Raw genomic sequence first — 23,836 nt, 5'->3', positions numbered from 1 at the left:
GCTGATGTGATTTACAGCATCACAGCAATGGCACCACAGATAAGTAAAAAGTAAGCACAAGTTTTTCTTGGGACTTTGGCACATGCACATCCTGGATACAGTCTGCTCACGAGCCCGCTGTACCAAGTCACCAGGAAAATGGCCTCACTTGAGTGACAACCTGAGCAACTATAAGATACAACTATAGACTACCAATTATCCCTGTCAGAGGAAGAAATATTGGCCATCTATGAAGGAATTTGGGCAGCATTTGAAGTAGTGGCAATGGAATCAGAAATGCTGCTGGCTTCTCACTTGCTGATACTTCACTGATTGCTGAAAGGAGAAATGTCTTTGACTTTCCACACAGCACGTGTGACCTGGAATAAATGGACTCATAAGGGGAAAGAGGGATGCTCTGGCCTACTGGAGGAGTTGATGGATTGGTCCAAACATTGTGGCTTTTGGGGTGGCACTCAAGGTATTACCACATGCTCAAGAAGCCCTGCAATATGACAGGCTTTCAAAAAATCAGTAATATGCCCCATTCTCTAATGGTTCTTGCCTAATTGTTGGCCATTGGCAAAGGTGGAAAGCTGTCATTTGGAATCCTGACCAACAGATGATAGAAATTGATGAAGGTGAAGGACAGCCAAGTCAATATACAGAAGTCCAAGACTGGACATTAATGCAGCATTACAGAGGAAACAGCGCAGATTTTACTGACCAGCCCTCTGAGACTGGCTTACACAGTGGAAACGGGAATTGGCAGAGATAAGAGAGGCCTATTTGGATAGGTGCCTTGTGGAAAAACATCACACAGGATTTGAAAAAATCCTCAGTGTATGGGCGTGACACGTCATTAGCTACATCCCAAAAGGAAGAGGGAGCCACCAAAGAACAAATCAACAACTATAAATCAGACCAAACTACTTGAGTTGCTACAGTCAACAAAGTCCTGGGCTGGGCATGTAGAATGGACCTATTTATAACTTGATGGATTCATGAAACATCTAAGATGACATTCCACCTATCTCTGGGCAAGAGGCTGAGGAGGGATTTGTCTAAAGATGCTATTCTACAAGGAATAAAGGTATTTTAATTTGTTCATTAGTGAAAAAAGCTAAACCACAAAAGGTATTGAAAGTGTGAAAGCTGTCATTTACACTACCAGACTGGAAATGTGTGGTAAGTAGACTACATTGGACCTTTGTGTAGGCTAGTAGGGGGAATCAGCATGTCTTCGCTATTTTAAAGAAATGACTGCAAGCTGGCTGGAGGCTTGCCCAGTAGCTTATGCTGCTGCTAAAAGCACTGTAGTAGATCTCAAAAAAAAAATTTTGTGGAGATATTGTACACCATAAATAATTGAGTCTGGTAATGGATTTCACTTCAGAAACAAAATTATGAAACTGTGGACAGATGAACATGGGTTTGACTGGATGTGCTGTATCTTCTATTATCGCCAAACCTTGAGTCTGGAGACTGTTGCAAAGGATGTAATTTATAATGCAAGTATGCTCCCACTATGTACCATTAAATGAGCGAGTGTTAGGGAGGTGTAGAGCACGGGGCAGAAAGTGTCATGGCCTGCTGAGCTGGTATAACTTGAGTAATGAGCTGAATGTTGGAAAGTCCACACTTTGACCTTAGATGTGCTGCTGTGCAGGTGTAGGGATGTAACTTTTGCCAGATAAAGCACCGTTAGGCAGGTGTTGGAGGGAAAAAATTATGTAAATGGAGGACAGCATGAAAGCTGTGTTTGAGAGGATCACGAGGCTTTTTAAGCAGGACTGATAGCAGGTCTTGGCTCACTTAGATGACACTTGACGGAGGCTTGGGAACATGAAGCGCTGGAGGGGTGGCAACAGTAGCAGTTCCAGCATGAAAATATACTAGGCCATGCTCTTAAGTAGTGACTGGTGTGCAGGCAGTTGGACTTACAGAAAAAAGAGGAAGCTCAGTCAAGCAGGGAAGGGGTTTTCAACTCTTCCAACAACTTGTGCCTGGTCCACAAAGTCTCTATTCAGGTGTCTAAATGGAGCATAGAGGATAAGGCAAGACAGCAGGGTTTGGAGACCGTTATGACTTTTGGGGCCTTTATTTCTCCATGGAGAAAAGAAGCATTGTGTCTGCTCTTTTAGTTCAGCCGGGTCAACCAGGTGTTAGTTTCCGGTAGACCCTGTTAGCCTTCAGGAGAAGGATCGTATTGCTGGATGCTATACTTTTCCTATGTTCAGACCCTAGTTTGAAAAAATCATATGAAATATTTCCCTTGTTCACTGTTCATCTCTGTATATATTATAGTTGTATTGGCGCTCTCAGGAAATTGGAGAATAATTCATTGGAATATAATTGGAAAGAATCTTAGGAGATTTCTAGTCCAGTCCCCTGCTTGAAGCAGGCTCACCTATGAGAAGAGATCAACTGGTATGGGATCAAGTTTTCTTATTTTTTGAATGCTTTTTGTTGGTGTGCTTGTTCTACTGCAGGTTTTGCTCTCATTCAGATTCTAGGCTTTGTGTAAAGCCATGTGCTTTTCTTGCAGGTGTATTTTTTGAGGGGAGGTCAGCAAAGAGCATGGAGAGTAGGTGTGAAAAGAGTTCATCCAGTAAGTGCTGTGCAGGTGTGAGCAGGAGTGGTTTCCCAACCTGGGGAGGTCCCAGTATAAGAATCCCCTGCAGGGACAGGGAGCAGTGGCTGTGGGCTGTTGTGACCCTGGGCTGCAGTGCATTTGCAGTTGTGTAGGGCCCACTGTTCTGAGGGTGCTGGGAGGTCACTGATGCACATTCCACTTCCACTCTTTCTGCAGAAGGGACACAGTTAAACCAGGCTTGGGCGCTGTTGGCACTAGGTTAAAGCTTTGTGACTCAGTAATATGTTTCTGATTCCCATGATTCAGGGAGTCACCGGAGTTCTGCAAGTGACCCTATGCCTGCTTGGAAAGAAGGTGCTGGTATCTCTATTGAATCTGAGGCCAGAGTTATGAAAGACTTGGTGAAGGTGGCATTATGAGTCCTGCTGGAGTCTAAGATGTCCATAAATCTACACAGGCCCACACAATAATGAAGCAGCAGCATTGCAATTTATTCATTTACAGTTGTCCCAAGCTGTCTTTTCCACAATGCAGGAATCCAGAGCTCAAGGGCCTGGGTGATGCCATCAATGTCACACATGCAGAGTATTTGAAGGAAGCAATTCTGAGAGAGTGCCTCAGAGGCCTTAATCCTGACTGACTGTGGAGAGGTTACTCACCTCAAACTGATGAGCTACTGACCAGTAGAATTGAGGGTTGTCAGACTAGGTCATAGTCACTCTACAGAGTAGAAGTACAGTAACTGGTCATTCTGTATCCCAAGGACTATATGATACAGCTGCTCTGAGCTCATGTCTGGTTGACTGTGAGCAAAGTAGTCATAGTGGTTGGGATTCCCAGCAGATCATTCTACCTATATTTTTCCTTAGAGAAAAGGGGGCCTGAGGCGTAGATGTCCATTCATTCAAAGCGTTGTCCCAGAATAGCTGCCAAGGTCATAGGACTGAATCAGTATGTCTTCCTGCTGTGATTCTTTGTCTTTGTTCTTTGGATATTGTCCACTGGTGGAGTGAGGGACAGTATCACGTCACTTGTAGGTGGCATAAATGAAATAGCAGCAAGGCTTTTGTATGTGTTGTATTAAACTGATGGTGATGGTTGGATTAATAATGTGCTACCATGGTTCGTATGAGGCTAGTGAAAGGACAGTATGATGATTCCTAAATGCACCTTGAGATAAGAATGCAAAAATCTGAGAAAGGGGCCTTCCCTTCAGAAAACTTGTAAATGAGTGCAAAGCATGGATGTGTTGGTCTGTGAACTGGAGTGAACTAGCTGAACTGTATGTAACTGAAATACGGGAAGCCTCAGTAACACCTTTCTGATCTGTTTACCTGTTCCTGCTGCACCAAATTCTTTGTTAACGTATGTGTGGCTGTGACTTGTTTCTAAGTACTTTTATTGTGTACTCTACAACAAATGGAGCCCACTGTGCTGAGCAGACAATGTAGGGTAGAAGTTGAGTGTGGAAGAAGTTGTGAAAGTTGATCATGTGGCCGTAGCCACTTTCTCAGTGTAACACAAAGCAGATTGAGCTCAGAGTGAATATAACTTTCCTTCCAGTGTAGGCAAGACCACATGTTTTATTCTTTTTCCCTGGTTAACTTTTGTGAATAATGACATGCAGCTGAATTCAGAAGCATGGTTCTGTATATTTAATGCAATATTTTGCCTCATGCATTTTTTATGTATTTCTCTGTAATATGTACATTTATATATTTATATTTAAAACATATATACACTATATGATACCTACTTATTTTTTAATATGTTTGCAGAGTTGCTGATCCTGTACAGCCAATTATACCTCAAACCTTCTGGGAAGATTAATAGAGTCTTGGTGGCTAGGATAATTCACACACTTACAAGGGGGTACTGCTTCCAAACTGATGGATTGAGTTCTGAGATGTTTATCTTCTTTTCAAAAGCAATGCAGTGTGCCAGGTATGTTGCAAGTGCTCTTTTTGTATGCTAATACCTACTTATAGAGAGTAACTCATTTTAAGTATGTGGGATTAGACTGGAGTCATAGCAGGTGATACTTCTTTAGACATATTTTGTTCTGTCTTTGAACACCAATTTATTAAATTCTTTAAAATACTCATAACTCCTGCAGTTGTTAAGCAAATAATATTCTGACTATACTTACTTGCTAGTATTTACATTTAAACAATTCCTGTGAAAAGAAATAAGATTATTTCTTCTGGAAGTTTGAGTGTTTGGTTTATGTTGCAGGCAGGAGAAGAATACTGCAGGCCTGGATCATATTCTTGGAGCAATGAATATCTTCTGCAATAAGTTTGCTGTCAACTGTCGCATACGGATTTGTAAAATAGGGGAAGAAATTTTGCCTACAGTGCTTTATATATGGACTCAGTATAGACCAAAGGATTCCCTGAAGGAATCAATAATCGAGTTATTTCGTCTCCAAGTTCATATTCATCATCCAAAGGGTGCAAAAACTCAGGGAAAAGGTACAATAAAAAGCTCCCGTTTGTTTTTCCTATGACTGTATGTGTTTCTTTGAGTTACTGTGCCAAGATCCTGAATTTTGATACTGAGTCTTGGAAGCATTAATGGGAGTGATAGTTACTTGTCAGTAGTTTTATGCTATAGGTTAATATTGAGTGAAAGTGAAAATGAGTTTTCAAATTGTATGCACTAAGAGAATATTAGTTGTATTAAGTCCTGTAAAGGTTGGTTGTTTTTTTTAACCAGAATATGATTTTAATTGCTAAATCAAAACACAAAGTCTTTGGGGAAGGGAAATAATAGTTTAGATTGCCACATGTATTCATATCGTACCAGGTTTATTTACGCCCAGAAATTGCTACTAAGGTCTAAGTCTGACTTACTGTATAGAACTGGTCAGAGAACATCACTCGGTAATTGTGTTTGTCTGTCATGGCCTATTTCAGTTATAGCATCTTTTTTTTAAACAAATTTTTTTTTAACTTCGTCTACAAATGGCTAAGAGTTTATAATTAGTCCAAATTTATCCATTGCATTTCATTGTAGTCCTTCCAGTTAGATAACAAATTATTTATTAGAAACGTCATTCCAACCCTAATTACTTCTATACGCTGATTAAATTCTCTCTTAACTTTTTTCACTTTTTGACTTTATTCATTCTCCATTATAAGCCTGGTTTTGCAGGCCTGCATTTGTTAAGCTTTGTATGTTCTACTCTGATTTTGGCTGTATTTTCAGTTGTTTAGGTAAGTTTATATATTATATCCAGTGGGTGGTACATGTTATCTTTCAATTGTTTTTGCATGCACAGGTGCATATGACTCAACAAAATGGCAAAGTATCTTACATAACCTATATGATCTGCTGGTGAATGAAATAAATCTCATTGGTAGTAGAGGAAAGTATTCTTCAGGGTCACGTAATATTGCTGTAAAGGAAAATTTGATTGAGTTAATGGCTGATATTTGTCATCAGGTAACATTTTTATTTGAATATAAAGTTGACTTCATATTTACTCTGTTTCATGTTTTGCTTTTTAGAGTAATATGGCTTTAAGATTTTCTCAAAATCATTTACTGAAGTATTAATACCTTTTGTCTGTGTTCTGTTGTGTTTAGTTGTTAATTTTTGTGCAGGTTAGAAATGTGTGAACTCCTAAATTAAACTAGATTTCACTAGCATTGCTTATTAGACTATAAGCAGAGGTTCTGTTATAGTAAAGAATAATAAGTAATAATTCTGGCTGCCTCAAGAGGCTTTATACACAGCAAGAACACGAATCAGTTTAGTTTGACATTTCAGGTTTCCTGTAAATAATATTTTTTTTTAATTTGTGTACTTTTTAATTTCTCTTTGTAAAAGGTTTTTACAGAGGATACCAAAGTTCTGGAAATTACCCAGTCATATGCCATTTCACAAAGAGAGTCTAGTGATGAAACAGTACCAAGCAAGCGCAGGAGGATTGAACTAGGCTGGGAGGTAATTCGAGACAACCTGCAAAGATCCCAGAAGGATTTTGATGTCATACCTTGGTAATAACATCTTTACATGAAACAAATATCACTACAGACATCTTTGTACATTCAAATGTTCTGCTGAATATGTTTTGATTTCAAACTAACTGTCTGCACCTCCTGTAATTATATATCTAAGCACTAAGCTTAGATTCTCACAGCATTTGGAAAGTAGTGAGTAGTGTTCTTGGCAGACTTTGTATCTTTTGTTTCCTAAGAAATAACAAAGGAGGTCTGGTAAACTGTGTTGTAGTGTATAAGATATTACTGCCTCTGATTTTTTTACTTGTCTTTTGTGCTAGATGTTACTGGCCTTTATGTAAGTGTTGTGTGTGTGACCCAGCTTATGAGTATAGGGAAATTTACTGCTGCCTTAAGCTGGCTCTGTCATAGGACAGCAGTCATCAACAGTTGGCTGTATTGGACTAGTGCATAAAGTTTGCCGTAATACCTGGCCTGAAAACTGTTAACGTGCAATGGCTGGCATCTTAGCTTGGACATTGATTGAGGGGTATTTTGTTTGACATGAGGGACTTCTGAACTGGAGGTATAGCTACATGTCATCTTCCACTGACTACCACAGGAGGACTCTGCAGCAGAGAGCATAGCAGGGAGTCAAGTTGTTGTTAAAAGACCATGGCTAGACTTTTCCAGAACTTAGCAGTGGTAGCCCTAAACCCAAGAATGTTAACTTTTTAGCTAAAATAGGTTACACTGGATGTCTTTTGCTGTTACTGTTCCTCTCTATCTTTCTGATGTTTCTTGGAAACTGCTGTAGAAGATATCAGAACAGTGTAGCTGCTTGTAAACTGGGTCCTAAGCTGGGGTGGCGGCAGGTTTGCGGGTGTGTATGTATCTATGTTCATTGCTCACAATATTGAGGCAAAGCGGCTGTTAAGATCCAGCTGAGAAGTTAAATTGCCATTCTGTTTGGAGGTGGCAGTCTCCAAGAAATACTGAGTGCTGTAATTTACTAATTTGAGTAGAGTTGCAACCATTGCTATGAGCAAAATCCTTCCAATTTACCATCCCCAGCTTAACATTTTGTTCATTTGGTAAATTCTATTTTTCTTCTCTGCAGAGATGTTGTTGTAATGTTTCCTGTTTATGTAATTTCACCCTTGAGGTCACTGCCTGGGTCAGAGTGTATAACAGGCTAGTCCAGAAGAAGGAGAAAAATAATATTTTGCCCGAAATTTTCTTCTCTTGTGGTCAGAAATCAGTGAGGTCAGCTTGTAAGAAATTATTAGTGATAGTGAGACTAGATGAGCAAACTTTACAAGTAAAAGCAGTAGCAATACTGACTCTTAAACCTTTGATAGTAAACAGATAAGCTCAATACTGGGAAGTATAAATGTGAAATGACAATTGAGGAACACTTTGTTCATTTACTTTTGAAAATGCAAATTTATGTGTGTTTGATATTGTTTTGTGTTTTCAAGGTTACAGATTACAGCTCAATTAATATCAAAGTATCCCATGAGTCTTCCTAACAGTGAGCTACCTCCCTTACTCAATGTACTTCACCAGTTACTGCCTCAGCAGCGCCGAGGAGAAAGGACGCCATACGTGCTGAAGTGTCTTACAGAGGTAGCTTTGTGTCAAAACCAGAAAACTGATTTGAAAAACAGCCACAAGTTGGAGCTCCAGAGAACCTGGGCAAAGATTTGGTCTCTTACCATTCGTAGCGTAAGCTTCCAGCAAATTGAAGTGGAGAGCTTTGGGCTACTTGGAACTATGATTCAAGGAAACCTTGTTGTAACGGATAAAGAACTGTGGAAGATATTTTCAGGACCTGCATGCAAGCCTTCAAGGTAAAATAGGAAGCAAGGATAATATTTTGTGTCTGATTCACATTGCTCCTTACTGTGCAACCAAACCCATTGTATTATTCAAAATAATATTACTGTTGTTGAGCTGTTCTAGTTAAGAACTGCTCACATTTGTGTTCCAACTACTTGAAGTGGACATAAATACATACATAAGTCTGAAAGCAGAGGCAGAAGAGGAAAGGCAAGCATCTTCAAACTTAAAATTGACTAAAAATGTAAAATGGACTAAAAATTTAATAACTGACTGAAAGAGAAGTTGTTCTTTTTTAGTTAAAAAGTATGTTTTCTTCTAAATATATTTTGATTCTGAAATGAGTGTTTTGAAACAGGCTTTAAAATAGGCAGGAAATGTCTGTAATAGCCAAAATATGGCTTTTGAAAAGGCAAAGATTCTAATAAAGGAGTTTTCCAGTATGTGTGCTTATTAACTTGCTTATGTACTTGATGCTTCCTGAGCGTGCAGAAATACTGACTTTGCTTTAGACTGCTGATCAACAAATACCGTGTTGTTTCTCACAAATGCCCTGTGTTCCATTTTTGTTACAGTTCTGCTGTGTGTTGTTTATCATTAGTGATGTCTGCCTATTCAGTGCCAGAAAATTTGGACGTAGGAATGGAACAGAATAATTGTGAAAGAAATCTGGATTCTGTGTTAAAGGAGGCAATAATGAAATGGGTACTGTCCTGCTATTTGGAGGAAGAAATGGAAGACTGTGCAGAGTTGCCTCCTGTGCTGTGCAGGTAAAGTCTTTGTGGCATAATTTTTTATGTAAGCTTACCCTATAACACAGAAAATTGCACAGGGAAAAGTGGATTTGCAGCATTATATTATGTTAACGCTTTGGTAGAGTTTAAGCCCTAGGGTTTTTAAGCTTACTGTAGAATATCATTCTGGGAACATAATTTAGTTATCTGTTCATAGCATAGCAGATACATGAACTATGTGTTAGAAATCTTAAGTGAAAAGTTTCTTTGAAGATACAGTGTTAATCTGGTTAATGTTTGGGTGAGCTTCAGGAATCCCAACAGATTGCAAGAAAATGCAAAACAATTTTCTTTTTTTACAGTGATTTTCCTCATCTTATAGTACAGAAAATTCTTGTAAGCCTTACAATGAAGAACTGTAGAGCTGCCATGATTTTTTTCCAAAATGATGCTAAATGGTATGTTTTTAAAACAATCGTTATAGATATGTATGCTTCTTATATCTGTCATTCTAGCAAGCAGAGGTAATGAAATGCATAATTCCTCAAGCTCTTTCGCATATTTCTGTACATCTTTCAGACCCCATAAAAATAATGGTGTTTTTGCAGTTTAAGATGCTTCAAGCAGATGTTAAAATAGTCTGTTGCTGACAGTCAAAGTTTCAGATACTGAACCAAATACGTTATAAGGAATGCGTGTATCGTCTCTCTTCAGCAATACAGCTAAATATTTGGCTCTTTATCCACAAATACCTTAGGTATTTTTAACTCATTGCAATTATATTTTTTGAATAATTTGTAACTTCATACAAATACGTAGTTAGGCTTTTTAACATTACCTTCCATTCTAAAAGAAGCATAAATCTTAAGGGTTTTCTTGAAGATAGATGCTAAGTATAAAGTTGGCTAGTTGCTTACTGTCTGTATGTCCTTATGCCACTTCATCTGTATTTGTGGCCTCAGCCATATGTCACTTGAGTCTGTTGGAGTCACGCTATGAATGCTGTTGCATCTTTCACTGATGTATATGTTCAAGCTCTTGGACTGTATCCAGTTTCCTCTTAATGAAACTGAAATGTGTATGATTTGTTCTGATGGAAGATAAGATTTTCCTCCTAGAAGCTAAAAATACTAGTTTCAGGGGTTTTCTAAATTTCTGCTCCAATTGTGTAAAGTAGGTTGAGGTCAGCCATCTTAACACAAACCAGATGCAGCTATATGAACTATAGTAGAATGTATGATCTGTGTACAGGCTTCATTTTTCATTGCAGTTTTTTCATACAGAGATAAAAGGGTAATCCATTCCACAGTGAAAGTCACCTCAGAAACTAAAGATCAACCAGAGTTTGGAAGCACAAAAAAATAAAATATTTTATTTTGCTTCTGTTTATTTTTTGTATTTAAGTAATAGTTTTAAAGACTTGTAAGTCATATACTGGCTGCTAAAGTAAAAACGGTGTTTCTTCTTCAAGTGTGCAACACTTGCAAGGGAAAGAAGAAAACAGTTTTTCTGATGTGGAAGAGCTGTATCTGCAGACAACATTTGATGAAATGGATATTTTCACTAACTTTGCAGTAAATGTTGCAGATAAAAATGTGACTGGTTCAAGACTTGCCATCAACCAAAATCTTAGGGAAACACTGGAGTACTGTCTTTCAGCAATGTCAGAAAAGCTTTTAAGCAGCTATGGGTCTAAGGTAAGTTAGAAATTACTGTTACATCCTTGTATTTGTACTCCCAAACAGTATCTTTTCAAGGCAAAGTATATAGATTTTCATTCCTTTTGCCACTAAGAATGAACCACAAGTATTTTAAAAACTATATCTAATAATAAGAGGTAGAGAAGTCTGTATTTCTTTACATCATTGGCAAAATATCCATAGTTTTCCTAAGTATGTGGGGAAACATAGAAGCTGCATAGAAGTGGAAGTGTGTGCAAAGCTGCCACATAAACCACTGTTATCCTGCTTTTTGTGATACTGGTTTCAACTCCTCTGCCCTCGTAATGCTTTAAGCTCTTGCCAGTTTTCAGACAAGATAGCCTGAGACATAGAGGTCTCGGTCAGGTTTTGTAGAGAGAGGCAGCTGTGTAAAGGGGTAATTTTGTAAAGAAAGTTGCAAATACGAGCTGTATTAACACGAGCACAGCCAGTGCTCAAGGGAACTGGTTACCTCCCTCTACTCAGTGCCTTTAGATGGCATCAGAAAAACTGCATCCAGTTTTGGGCCTCCCAGTACAAGACAGCCATTTAGTGCATTCAGCGGAAGCTACTGAGATGGTGGGGGCTCCAGCACTTGACCTGTGAGGAGACACAGAGGAAACTGGGCTTGTTCAACCTGGAGCTGAGGTGGGGCAGTGGCACAAGTTGCCCTGCCTGAGAGGTTGTGCAGTCTTCATCCTTGGAGATTTTCAAGCCCTGACTGGATCAGACCTTGAGTAACTTGTTCTGACCTCAGAGCTGACCCTGCTGTGAGCAGGAGTTTGGACCAGAGACCTGCTGACGTCCTTCCAGCCTAAAATACCCTGTGATCCTATTTGTATCTTTCACTTATTGAAACACCACAGAATCTTGCCTTTGGAGAACAGTCTGGACCAGTAGAGGAAGAGCCACTACATAATGGTAAAAAGTTTGTGAAAAGAAAAGCAGTAGGCTTTTTAAACTTCCAGTTCCTTTGCCAGGCTAGCTTTGGTTTTAATCTAGTGGTGTGCCTTCCTTGCAATTCACTGTTAAGGTCCTGTAATATCTGGTGAGCCAAAAGAGGCAGTACCAAAGTTTGAAAGAAGGTACGAGCAATTAGGAGCTGTAAAACTTATCCCTGGTTTTGCATCTGCAAAAATGGCATGTATGCAATAGTTTTCCCATCTTTTTTTATAGATACCTACTTTTCAAGAATGTGATATTAATTCTTTTTGGCTTCCCTTCCTGAGAAAGCAAGACAAATAATTATTTGTCTGCTCTTTCTCCTCTTTGATCCAAATAACTTAGGTAAAAAGGTATCACTAAAATACTCCTGCAGTAAGCTTGTGTGCATTTACAACCATCTGTGCCATTTGTTTGTTGACACAGTAGGTGCTAAGAAGCCATTTATGAATTTACTAAGATCAGAAGAGGCAGCAGTAGGAATGTGATACAGTTCCTGACTAGCTCATACTGTCTCTTGTCCTAGCGGGAGGTAAAATAGATAAACAGAGCACATGGGAAGAGCTGGAAGTATTGCTATGATGGAATCTAAAGGAGAGGGAGAATTTAAAGTATTGTCAAGGAAGGAGGCGTAAGGGCCGTGGGACGTACAGAGAATGCTATAACATGGAGAACCAAAAGGACTTGTAGGGAGCTGAGGCAACTGCAATGCAAAACACTAGGATGCAAATATTTGCTAATTTTGGTGAAATCTGTATATAAAAGTGTTTAAAAAAAGACTTGAAAGAATTCTGTATTTTGATTAAAAAGTTTAATCATAAACCACTGGTATTTATATTGTGTATTTGATTTAGTCTAAGGTTGTTGCTGCAGAACACCTTGTCCGATGTGTCAGGCTCTTGGTTGGTGTTCTTGGTTGCTATTGCTACACTGGTATATTTAAAGAAGAGGATGCCTGTAAATCAGTGTTGTTCCAGAAAGCTACGGTAAGCAGCAATGCATTTGGGAGCTATTAAAAATGAAATAAACCATTACATGTAAAATAATCTTAAAAATTCTGTTCATATTGATACATTTTCAGACCATGAATATTTCCACTAGTTTCTGCTTTTAAAAAGGCAGTTGAGAGAGGTTTAAATACGTTATGGCTCCTGAAAGAGAGGAGTCACTGAAATTCTGTCAGTACACCATTGCACCAGTTTTGCAGTGGAGAGTATTCTAAATACTGATACATTTCAGTCACCCCTTTTTTTAAAATAAAATAATCATGGACAAGTGGACAAAAGACTACTTAGAGGATAACAAGACCTTTCATTTATAGGTCTTTTATGTGGGCATTTGTTAAGAACATTGGGTGGTTTAAACCAATATGAAGACAGCTACTGTTATTATTACTGCTGCTAGTACTGACTGAGGTGGTTTCTTGCTTAAATATGGAAACAAAAAACTTACACATTAAGGAGAGATGCAGTATTTTTCTTTTGTGATGAAAATATCAATGTTTCAGGCAAGTCTAGGCCATCTTTTTGTCACTTCTGGACCAGAATGAGTGGAACAAAAATCAAAGAAAAAAAAGTCCAAATTCATTGATGCACACTATAAATATCAAAGTTGTATGAATGAGAATCATGTCATTTTGTCTCTGTGTGTGTGCTGTGTATGTACCAATGTATAAAGCAATTTAACTGAATTTAACAAATTTAATTTGTTAAAAAACAAATTTTATTTGTGTTGTCTTTTTATTAGTCTCTCATTCATTATGCTGGAGAAAGCATTTCTCAGTCTAAAAACAAACTAAATCAAGATGCCCAGATCAACTCACTGAGGACTTTGATAATGCAGTGTACAAAATGTTTATGCAATTGTTCCAAGGTAAAGTTTATAAAGGCATTTATATTTATTTCTTCATTAGTGAGATCTCAAAGTTGAATATCATTCATATGGTACTTGAAAAAATGAAATAACCTATCTGTACATCTTGCTTTCTTACAGAACAGTGCTAATAAGATGCTGTCTAATATATTCCTGCATTTGTTAACATCAAAATTTATGAATGATCTCGTAGATATTTGCAAAAATCTGGTAAGTATGTTCTGTCTGTTTCTAAATGCAGTGCTCTTCTATGAAGGGATTGTTTTTACAGTATAATAATTTGTGGGCGAACCGAATGAGGTACTTAATACTGAAAAAACAAATTAAAATACATTGAGTTTATAGAGAATTCCGAACTGGAAACATTTCTGTCTAGCATTTGAACACAGGCATAGGGGAAAAATGAGAGCAGATGGATAACGTTTGATCAAGGCTAGCATGCCAGCTCATATAAAAAAAACAAATTATGTTATTTTTGGAATTTTTTTAATACCGTATTAGACTAAAAGTGTATATAGATTTTATGCCACAGAAAGAATTTCTGTAGCACATGACATTTAACTTTAATGCACTTGTAAAGTTTTAAAAGCTTCTTTTTATTTTGTAGTGGGGTGGACTTACGTGCCTTAAAATACTTCAAAGGTGTTTATTATATGTGTATTAAGTCTTCTAACTGTAAATGACTCACTGAGAACAGTAATAGGGTGGCAGATCACTGTGTTTAGCACAACTCTTAAAACTTATCTTTTTGGCACATTGTCCTGTAGTCAGGTCTAGGTAGGCAAAATCCTTGTTTTTTCAGGTGAGGAGAAGATGAATCTTACCTGCTGTTAACTTGTCATCTGATATGGAAAGTAGTAATTAGTGTGCCCTCTAAAAGTTCATATGCCTTCCTTTGATTTCTTTGTAATTACGAAGTATAGTGAGAAGTTTGTGAGTCTTGTGGAAAGAACAGTTTTTCAAATACTAACAATGTTCTTGGCGCCATCTAAAACACAGAGACTAGTAAATGTCTTCGGAAACTTGTACCCTAAAGAGAATAGGTTCAAACTGAAAAAAAGAATAACGAGAATAATTCTAACAATCCAAGTGTGTAGAAGACAGGTCTATCACAAAGGATGAAATTCATCAATTCAGTGTTGCCCTTATTGTCTTTCACTGGGAAACTAGTGTCTTTCCTTGTGTTAATGCTGTGGTATTTCTCCTGTCCTTAAAAGCCAACTTTAAAAGCATGTGGTGTTTTTGTCAGATGACATTTACTGGAAAACCAAGTGAACTGGGAGAAGTGGATCTAATGAGGAGTGATCCTGAGGAGAGTATAACGGAAGTAGATAACCAGGTATCTGATGATCTATTTGATGATCATTCAGTGACTGACATCAGTGATACCAATGAATCTGGTGAGATGCAAAATCTAACAGGTAAGTCTTCTCTGTGTCCAAAATTATTTGCAAAAGCTTGTTTTTACAGATTGCTCTTTGGTTGAAAGACAGTGAGATACAAAATTGCGCTGCTTTATTAATAGTTGAAGCAGGTAATGGTTGAACCAGGTACTTTCTAAACAATAATAATTCTTTTGTACCTCATTAGTGTTTTAAAGTTCTTAATGAAGCTTTCCAGCTCATTTGGAAAGGAAAAGTTTATTTTTTATTTTATAAATAGTAAAATGCAAGCAGAGAAGCCAGCTAACTTGTTCAAAGTCAGGCAGTGTTTTGGCAAAGAAGAGACTAGAAAGTGTGATAGTAGGATACCTGTCTCTGTCATTAGACTGTACTTCATTTTCTTAAAAGTCATCCTATTTAACTTTCTACTTTTCCTGACCTGTAATTCTCGACAAGGTCAGCTTTCTTATATCTCTCAACCTGCAGAGGGACAGGAACATGAATCTGTTTATTCCTGTTAGGAGCTAGAAATACTGATGTGCGATTTTATTTTAACTTCTTCCTTAAATGGTGTGTATCTTAGTTTTTAATCAGGACTATGTCTTCTGTTTATTATTGAATGAGAAGGAAATCAGATTATTGTAGCAACTGAATCATTGTGGCAAAATGAATGCCACAAACAGCAACTGGTCTGTTTTCCCCATCATGTTGAATAAGTGTCTTTAGAAGTATCTTCTCCAACCATCTGATAAATAATTCTAATAAATAAAGTTTGCAATTGCAGAAAGTTACAGGAGTTCTAAATGTGTCAGGAAAATAGCATTTGTAACTATTTTGTTTAGGTTATAATTGAAATTTCAGTGAAGATATTAACATAATAGTAATTGTTGTCAGTTCAGTTTTGGGGAAGCTTTGAATCTGTAGTTTTAAATATATCCTAAGTTATGGTTAACAACACAAAAGAACACAGCTGCAGATGGTTCTGCTGTGTTCATTGTAACCTTGATGGAGAAATCAGCTGTATGTATGGGCACATAAAATGAAAACCCTCTGTTTTAGAGAGGGCCTTTGTAGAAGTGGGAAACACACGCAAGAAGCTGTTACTGATACAGTAACTACTCAATAACAAATAAACTTAAAGGTTGCTAGTATCCTATGCTGAGAACTTAAATTAGTTTTGTAAAGACGTAAAATGTTACCAACTTTTTTATTGTCCTTGAAGAAGCATTTCTTACATGAAAATCTTATTTTCAGGTGCTTTGAGCCCATTAGCTGAAGAACAGTTGACAAAGCAGGATTTACTTCTCCTTGAAATTCTGAGGTTCTTATGTATTTGTGTAACTACAGTCCAAATTCAGACAGTGAGCTTCCGAGCCTCTGATATACGGAGGAAGCTGTTAATGCTTACTGATGGCAGTGTCTTTGATAGTGCTAAGCCATTGCATCTGCATGTGGTGAGTGTGAGCTTTTTTTACATCAGACCCACCTCTGTATTTGTACGGTTTTTAAATTTGTATATTCTTGTCAACTGTATATTCTTGTCTTTTGTCATCAGTCCCCTGAAGAAGATATTAAAATGGCTACTTTTAGTGTTTTCGAGTGTGCTGTGGTCTGGGAAAGAGCAGTTAGAATTTGTAAGCCAGAAAATAGAGTTGGGAAGCGTTGAGTAGCTAGAAATGGTGTCTATAGTAGAATGGGATCTGTGTTTTAATTTACAAAGGAAATATTTTTGACTGCTAAAACTAAAAAAGATACTGTGACAGTCTTTGCATGAAAAGATGGTTAGTCAACATGTAAGACCTGACAATAGATATCCTTGCTGCGTGATTTCCTGTAAGTTACTGGAAATGTTTTATAGTTTTTCTTGTTGTCTACTTATTTTCTTAAGTATTCTTTTCCATTTTGGTTCTTTTTTTTTTTTTTTTTTATTCCCCAGTACTTGGTCCTTTTGAAGGAGCTTCCAATTGAAGAACAACTCTTGCCTGAAGATGATGTTCTTATGCTTCTTAAGCCTCTTTCGTAAGAGAGAAACTATTCAGCATGTATTAGAGCTATTTTAGTTCAACAATTAGAGGATTTGGGAGCTGTTTAGTGTTTCAAGATATTTTTTCTTTCTTTCTTTCACAGTGCTGTGTGTTCTTTGTACCGTCGAGATCAAGAAGTTTGTAAAGTAATTCTAAATAATTTGCTTCCTATAGCAGTAGGGTTAGCCCAGCCCAGTGCACATGCTGAAGGACATGCCCAAGGACAGTTTCTGACAGTTGTTGGAGCCTTTTGGTATGTTTTATCTATTCAATGCAAAAGTCTGTTGGGCATAAAATTTTAAACTTTGCTATCAATGTGAAGGCTGTAGTGCTGTTGTGTGTTGCTGTGGTATCCTAAGGTATCTTTATCCAGCATCTAACTTTCCAGATTTTCTGTATAATATTTGTCACAAAGAATCATATCGTCTTTAAGATAGTATTAGAATAATAAATGCTACACTGTAGTATTTATAAGTTTATATATAAGCATATACTTGTGTATTAACAAAGACTGATTGTACTCTGAATTGCATCAGTAATTATCACGTGATAACTTCAGCAACCAAAAATTAATATTGTTTATAATTTGTAGATTATCAATAAAAACGTCAAATCCTCCCAAACATGCCTCTTGAGCACAAAATAATGAACTGTGAGCAGCAGAAACTAACTTGTTAGACTTTTTCTCAGAATTGTTGGCAACTCTTTCATTTGTTCAAATCTCCCTTGTTTTAGGCATCTAGCCCAAGGAGGGAAATGCACAGCACCAGTAAGAGTGGCCCTTTTAAACTGCATGAAAGCCCTGCTTGAGGTATTCCCAGATTTTCTGACATTCATTAGCATGTTAAGTATATACTTAAGGTGTACTTAAAAATAGTATCTAAAGTTGTTTTGCATACATCAGCGTATATTCCATTGTAGGTCGTCTGTGTATTTTAAAGCACAATATTAATTTTCTTCAGGCTGATCCTCATTGCAAGTGGGCGATCCTTAATGTGATAAATGAAGATCTACCTGTGAGTGATGCTTTCCCACATTTTCTCGCAGATAGTCACCATCAAGTTCGCATTCTTGCTGCAAAGTCAATTATCAGGTGATAATGCAGATATTTTTTCTGTTTATAAGAATAATGCTTAATTTCACTTAACTGGCTGTTACTTCTGCTACTGTATAGCTGCTCTTTTCAATACTTCTGGGGCTTTAATCTTGATGGAATGTAAAAGCCTACTGAGTTACTTTGGTTAAGGTGTTCAAACTTTGTCTACATTTCAATTATGTTGTGATGAGAGAGTTATATATTTATAGAGAAAGAGAAACTATATATATATATAAAACTGTATATGATTTTTCAGTAAATTTATTATGCGAAACTTGAATAGGAAATAGTGTTTTATCCTCTAGAAATAGATTAGGTACATTGTGTAGCATAAAAACTTTTTCAAAGAATATTGTGTTTTGAATACTGTGTATATTTCTTTCTCTATACATCAAAAAGGATGTAATTGAACTGGAATAGGAGTAGAGGAGGCGTGTTCAAAAGTATGAAACACTTTATGCACAGCTATTGGTTGCACAAACTGGAGCCCTTCAGCACAAAAAGAGTTGAATTGCAGGAGGTACAACATAACTCTACAAAATCTGGGGTGGAACAAAGTGAAGACTGGCAGACTGTTCCAGTTTAAAGACATGGGGACATCAAGTGAAGCTAACAGGTTCAAGATTCTAGTAAAATATAGTTTAGTTCTTCGTACAACATTCAGTTATCCTGAATGTTACCCTGCTACCTTCAACTGTCTGGCTATTTACAGGTCTTCAAAAAGCAACAAATTCATGAAAGAGGAAATAATTGAAGGATACTAAGTACAGTCACTGCTTCTATGTCATGATCTACCTAGGTCACCTGTGATCAAATGTTATATTCAAGGAATTATTATACATACAAGGCAAACATATGGTGATGTTTCTCAGGTGTCTGCTAATAGTCACTTAGAAATGGTACAGTAACATTTCGTCCAATCCAAAGAGCAAAGTGGGTTGGGCCTTTCTCTACAAAGAATCAATTCTTTGAGAAAATCTTTTTACATATGCATCTCTTCAGTAATATATTTCCAAAGTACTTCATGACATGAAATGTTCCATTATGATGAACAACTGAAGTTTGGCTTCCTGTGCTGGCAGAGATTGGGAAACATATATATATATATGTTTTCAGGCTATTCTCTGCCATTTTGCCCCAGCAGATGTTCTTAGTGTTATTGATAATGTTTTGAGGGAGAGGAAGGAAAGACTGCTGTACAAGAAAGTTAGGAAGAAAATAATGATACTCAGAAAATCAGAATCTTACTATTTTGTGAGCATAATATGCAGTAATTCTGTAGAGTAATGTTATGCTAATAATTATTGTTCTTTTTTTGAAGTTTGTTTCAAGATGTGAAACAGAGAGATTCTTCTGGAATGTCAAAACCTCTTCCCTTGAAGCTCCAGCAAAAGGCTTTTGAGAATGCGTATCTCAGAGTTCAGGAAGGAATGAGAAATCTGGTACCAACATCTAGTCATTAGTTTTGCCTGGTTTTCATCTTATGAATAAGATTACTTTTAAAATGGTCGTGTTTAGTTTTCCAAGAACATTAATTCTTCTGGACTTTGGATAATCTGAGGTGGTGAAACAAGGTGGTAGTCAGGAAATTCCTTACACATCCAGTCAGTCACTGCTTTGCCCACATTAGAAGTCTGTAAACTTTTTCACTGTATGTTCCAGACTGCTCTTCTGCATCATACTATTTGTTGTTGCAGGTTTCAGTACTGCAACACTGAGGAATCAAAGAAAAATGGAGCCTCAATATTCTAGACAACATATAGATAGTGAATAAGAGGCAATGTAAATTCAAATTATGTGTTTGCTTAATATAAAAACAGATTTGTAAATTTCAGTAAGGTCATGTTTCCAGTGATATTAGAGCAGCGGTTTTCACAAAATCAAATTTGCTGAAGAAATTAAACTATTCAGAAGAAACCTCAAGTGAAGAAAAAGTTTTACTTCAGTGCAGTGACTAGAAATGCAGTGGTATATATTACTGTGGAATTTCTTTAACTATGAATTTTTCTGTTAGTGGCTTTCACTTCTCATGCTTCCTTGCTACCATGCTAAGTCATCTACATCATCTGCATTTTCCATTTGTTTTCTATCACGCTGTCATCTATCTGCATGTCATATCTTTGCCGCATTTTCTCTCTGTTCCCTTTGCCTGCTGTCTTGTAGCTTGGGCTCGGTGCTGAGGCCTCATCTGTCTCTTATCTCATCTCATGAACCACTTAGACACACACAAGTCTATGGGGCCAAATGGGATCCACCCAAGAGTACTGAGGGACCTGGCGGAAGTGTGCACCAAGCCACTTTCAATCATTTATCAGCAGTCCTGGGTAACAGGGGAGGCATGTATAGGACAATCAGGTGATCAGGCCCAGTCAGCATGGGTTTATGAAGGGCAGGTCCTGCTTGACCAACCTGATCTCCTTCTATGACAAGGTGACCCACTTAGTGGATGAGGGAAGGGCTTTGGATATTGTCTACCTAGTAGAGGCTTTGACACCATTTCCCACAGCATTCTCCTGGAGAAACTGGTTTCTCATGGCTTGGACAGGCATACTCTTTGCTGGGTGAAAAACTGTCTGGATGGCTGGGCCCAAAGAGTTGTGGTGAATGGAGTTAAATCCAGTTGGTGGCCAGTCATAAGTGGTGTTCCTCAGGGCTCAGTTTTGGGGCGAGTCTTGTTTAATATCTTTATCAATGATCTGGATGAGGGGATCGAGAACACCCTCAGGAAGTTTGTGGGCAGCACCGAGTTGGGTGGGAGTGTTCATCTGCTCAAGGACTGGAAGGCTCTGCAGAGGGATCTGGACAGGCTGGATGGATGGGCTGAGATCAACTGTATGAGGTTCAATAAGGCCAAGTGCCGGGTCCTGCACTTGGGTCACAACAACCCCATGCAACGCTACAGGCTTGGGGAGGAGTGGCTGGAGAGCTGCCTGGCAGAAAAGGACCTGGGGGTGTTGGTCGACAGCCGGGTCAATATGAGCCGGCAGTGTGCCCAGGTGGCCAAGAAGACCAACAGCATCCTGGCCTGTATCAGAAATAGTGTGGCCAGCAGGAGTAGGGAAGTGATTGTGCCCCTGTACTCAGCACTGGTGAGGCTGCACCTCAAATACTGTGTTCAGTGTTGGGCCCCTCACTACAAGAAGGACACTGAGTTGCTGGAGTGTGTCCAGAGAAAGGCAACAAAGCTGGTGAGGGGTCTGAAGAACAAGTCTTATGAGGAGCGTCTGAGGGAACTGGAGTTGTTTAGCCTGGAGAATAGGAGGCTGAGGAGAGACCTTCTCGCTCTCTACAGCAACCTGAGAGGGGATTGTAGTGAGGTGGGTGTTGGACTCTCCTCCTAAGTGACAAGCAATAAGACAAGAGGGAATGGCCTCGAGTTGTGCCAGGGGAGGTTTAGATTGATATTAGGAAAAATTTCGTCACCAAAAGAGTTGTCAAGCATTAGAACAGGCTGCCCAGGGAGGTGGTGGAGTCATCATCGCTGGAGGTATTTAAACGACGTGTAGATGTGGTGCTTAGGGACATGGCTTAGTGATGGACTTGGCAGTGCTATGTTAAAGGTTGGACTTGATGATCTTAAAGGTCTTTTCCAACCTAAATGATTCTATGGTTCATCTCTCTGTACTGTTGCCTCCAGCTTTTTGTCATCTTGTCTCCTTTCTCTTTTGCCTTGGCTCCCTGTCCTTCAGCTCGCTGTTGTCTGTTAGCTTCTACCCTTTCATTGCAGTTTCTTGTTACCTTTTTTCAATTTTCATCACTTGTCAACACTGTGCCTTAATAGGGGAAGAACTGCATTTGAATTATAAGTTAGTTCTTCCCTATATGCGTCAGGGAGGAGCAAAAAGGAGACTTGTCTTTGTCAATGCCTCCATCATTTCTCAGTTAAGTGCATTGCCTATGTTTATTTGCTGATACTATAACATGAACTGGAGTGCATGAGTTATTGGCATGTGTGCTGGCGTACTGGAGGCAGTAACTTCTAGTTTAGGAGTGGAGCAGACATCTGGGGGAAGTAATTTTTAAGCAACTAAAGCAAGGTTTTCAGCAGTATTTATGTCAGTGCCCTTAATTTGAAATTATTTATTAATTAGGAGATTGCTTTAACAGAATATTTGTATGAGTTCTTTATTCTTTCTTATTGAAGGTCAGGGGTGATGCAAGTCCTGAAGATCTTTTGGACAAACAATGTAATGGAAAAGCGGTTTTGCTGATGCTTATAGCCATGGTTCTGTGCTGCAGTCCGGTCTGTGAAAAGCAAGCTTTGTTTGCTATTTGTCAGTCTGTGAAAGAGAATGGATTAGAACCTCACCTTGTGAAAAAGGCAAGTATAAAATTCTATTTTACATTTAGGTTATAAAGTAAGGTTAGGTTATAATTGGAATGATACAAAATGCTTTTGTCAGTATTAGAAGTTGTTAAATTTTGTAAAAACATGACTTTCCTATTTGAATGAATTTGTCATTATATTTAATGACCTACATAGAAATAATGACTTCATAAAAGACAATTTTAATGGTGAATCTTGTATGTTAAAAGCACAGATCTGAAATACAAATAGTTTTTTCTACATTGGAGATCGCAGATCTCATTTAAAAAAAAACCTTTCTACCCGGTGGAAGTAAAGTGAGTTTTCCAATGTGGAAAATACGTGAAATAAATGCAAAGTATTGGAAGATGGTATGTGTCTTGTGGACTTCTATTTTGACGTTCACAAGGGCATACTGAAATAATATCCGTTTATACTGCAGCCTTTCATGCCAGTCATTTTTTCAGTGCACATGTTTTCTCCTTTTAATCCTCTCTTTATGTTTGTTGCCTCTTGTTTTTACACAGTCTCTAACCCACAAAATGTGTACTGGCTGTCCTTTCTTGGCATACCACTTCATACAGGGTAGTTGTAGTTCCTTGATTGCACTCTTTTGAGATGTGGCAATACAAATAATTAAAAAATTGCTTATGCTGAATAGGAGCTGAGTTATACAAATGTTCATTGAAAGACTGAGCGGGGAACATGGAGGTGTAGTACTGTCAGTTTGCCATAGTATCATGTACTCTGCATACTATTTCTGCAATCTTATTTCGTGCACAGGTTTTGAAAAAAGTATCTGACATTTTTGGCTATAAAAGTGTAGAAGACTTCATGACATCACATTTAGACTATTTGGTGATTGAGTGGCTTAAAATAAATGACAGTGGATATAGTCTGTCTGCTTTTCCTTACGTTCTTCTGAACTATACTAGCCTTGAGGAATTCTACAGGTAAGTTTGCTATGTGAAAGCAGTTTATTTAGATTCATTGGCAATTATGCCACAGGATTTAAATTTGTAAATGTAGTAATGCATCACAATTTTATTGTCAGATAACATATTGAGAACTTTTTAAAAGTATTCCAGGTATAGTGTCTGTTTTATTTATGCTGGTAAGGTTTTTTTGTATAGCAGCAGCTAAACAATAACTAGAAGTTTAGTTATACAGTAGAGGAATGGTATTTGCTATATTATGCTTGAGATTTTTTAAAAAATCAAATTCAAGGACATTCTGAAAATGTATTTACTATGTGTAGGTCTTGTTATAAAGTTTTGGTTCCACACCTGGTGATTAGAAGTCAATTTGAAGATGTGAAATCACTTGCCGACAAGATTGAAAAAGACTGGAGGCAGGTTCTAGCAGACTGTTTTCCAAAGATACTTGTGAATATCCTCCCATATTTTGCCTATCAAA

At 37.9% G+C, this 23,836-nt stretch overlaps 1 protein-coding gene across 1 annotated transcript in view; it reads left to right on the top strand.

Moving 5' to 3' along the window:
* LOC104622353 (serine-protein kinase ATM-like) overlaps window positions 1-23,836 on the top strand; it is a gene marked incomplete at its 3' end in the record, with an annotated part of 38,581 nt that overhangs the window by 6,184 nt on the left and 8,561 nt on the right. Inside the window, exons 5-25 of the mRNA XM_010289104.1 lie at window positions 4,354-4,519; window positions 4,811-5,049; window positions 5,859-6,022; window positions 6,410-6,579; window positions 8,004-8,375; window positions 8,940-9,134; window positions 9,461-9,556; window positions 10,570-10,795; window positions 12,601-12,726; window positions 13,487-13,612; window positions 13,733-13,822; window positions 14,862-15,033; window positions 16,249-16,448; window positions 16,931-17,013; window positions 17,122-17,271; window positions 17,754-17,829; window positions 17,981-18,111; window positions 19,436-19,556; window positions 22,259-22,435; window positions 23,204-23,373; window positions 23,679-23,836. The exon at window positions 23,679-23,836 is cut by the window's right edge and continues 113 nt beyond it. Coding sequence (XP_010287406.1) covers window positions 4,354-4,519; window positions 4,811-5,049; window positions 5,859-6,022; window positions 6,410-6,579; window positions 8,004-8,375; window positions 8,940-9,134; window positions 9,461-9,556; window positions 10,570-10,795; window positions 12,601-12,726; window positions 13,487-13,612; window positions 13,733-13,822; window positions 14,862-15,033; window positions 16,249-16,448; window positions 16,931-17,013; window positions 17,122-17,271; window positions 17,754-17,829; window positions 17,981-18,111; window positions 19,436-19,556; window positions 22,259-22,435; window positions 23,204-23,373; window positions 23,679-23,836 — 3,408 coding nt within the window. The remainder of the gene's footprint in view (window positions 1-4,353; window positions 4,520-4,810; window positions 5,050-5,858; window positions 6,023-6,409; window positions 6,580-8,003; window positions 8,376-8,939; window positions 9,135-9,460; window positions 9,557-10,569; window positions 10,796-12,600; window positions 12,727-13,486; window positions 13,613-13,732; window positions 13,823-14,861; window positions 15,034-16,248; window positions 16,449-16,930; window positions 17,014-17,121; window positions 17,272-17,753; window positions 17,830-17,980; window positions 18,112-19,435; window positions 19,557-22,258; window positions 22,436-23,203; window positions 23,374-23,678) is intronic.

This window comes from Phaethon lepturus, unplaced genomic scaffold (assembly GCF_000687285.1).
Source record: "Phaethon lepturus isolate BGI_N335 unplaced genomic scaffold, ASM68728v1 scaffold18776, whole genome shotgun sequence".
Taxonomy (NCBI): Eukaryota; Metazoa; Chordata; class Aves; order Phaethontiformes; family Phaethontidae; genus Phaethon; species Phaethon lepturus.
The sequence above is the reverse complement of the archived record's forward strand: the minus strand, read 5'-3'. Positions and strand labels throughout refer to the sequence as shown.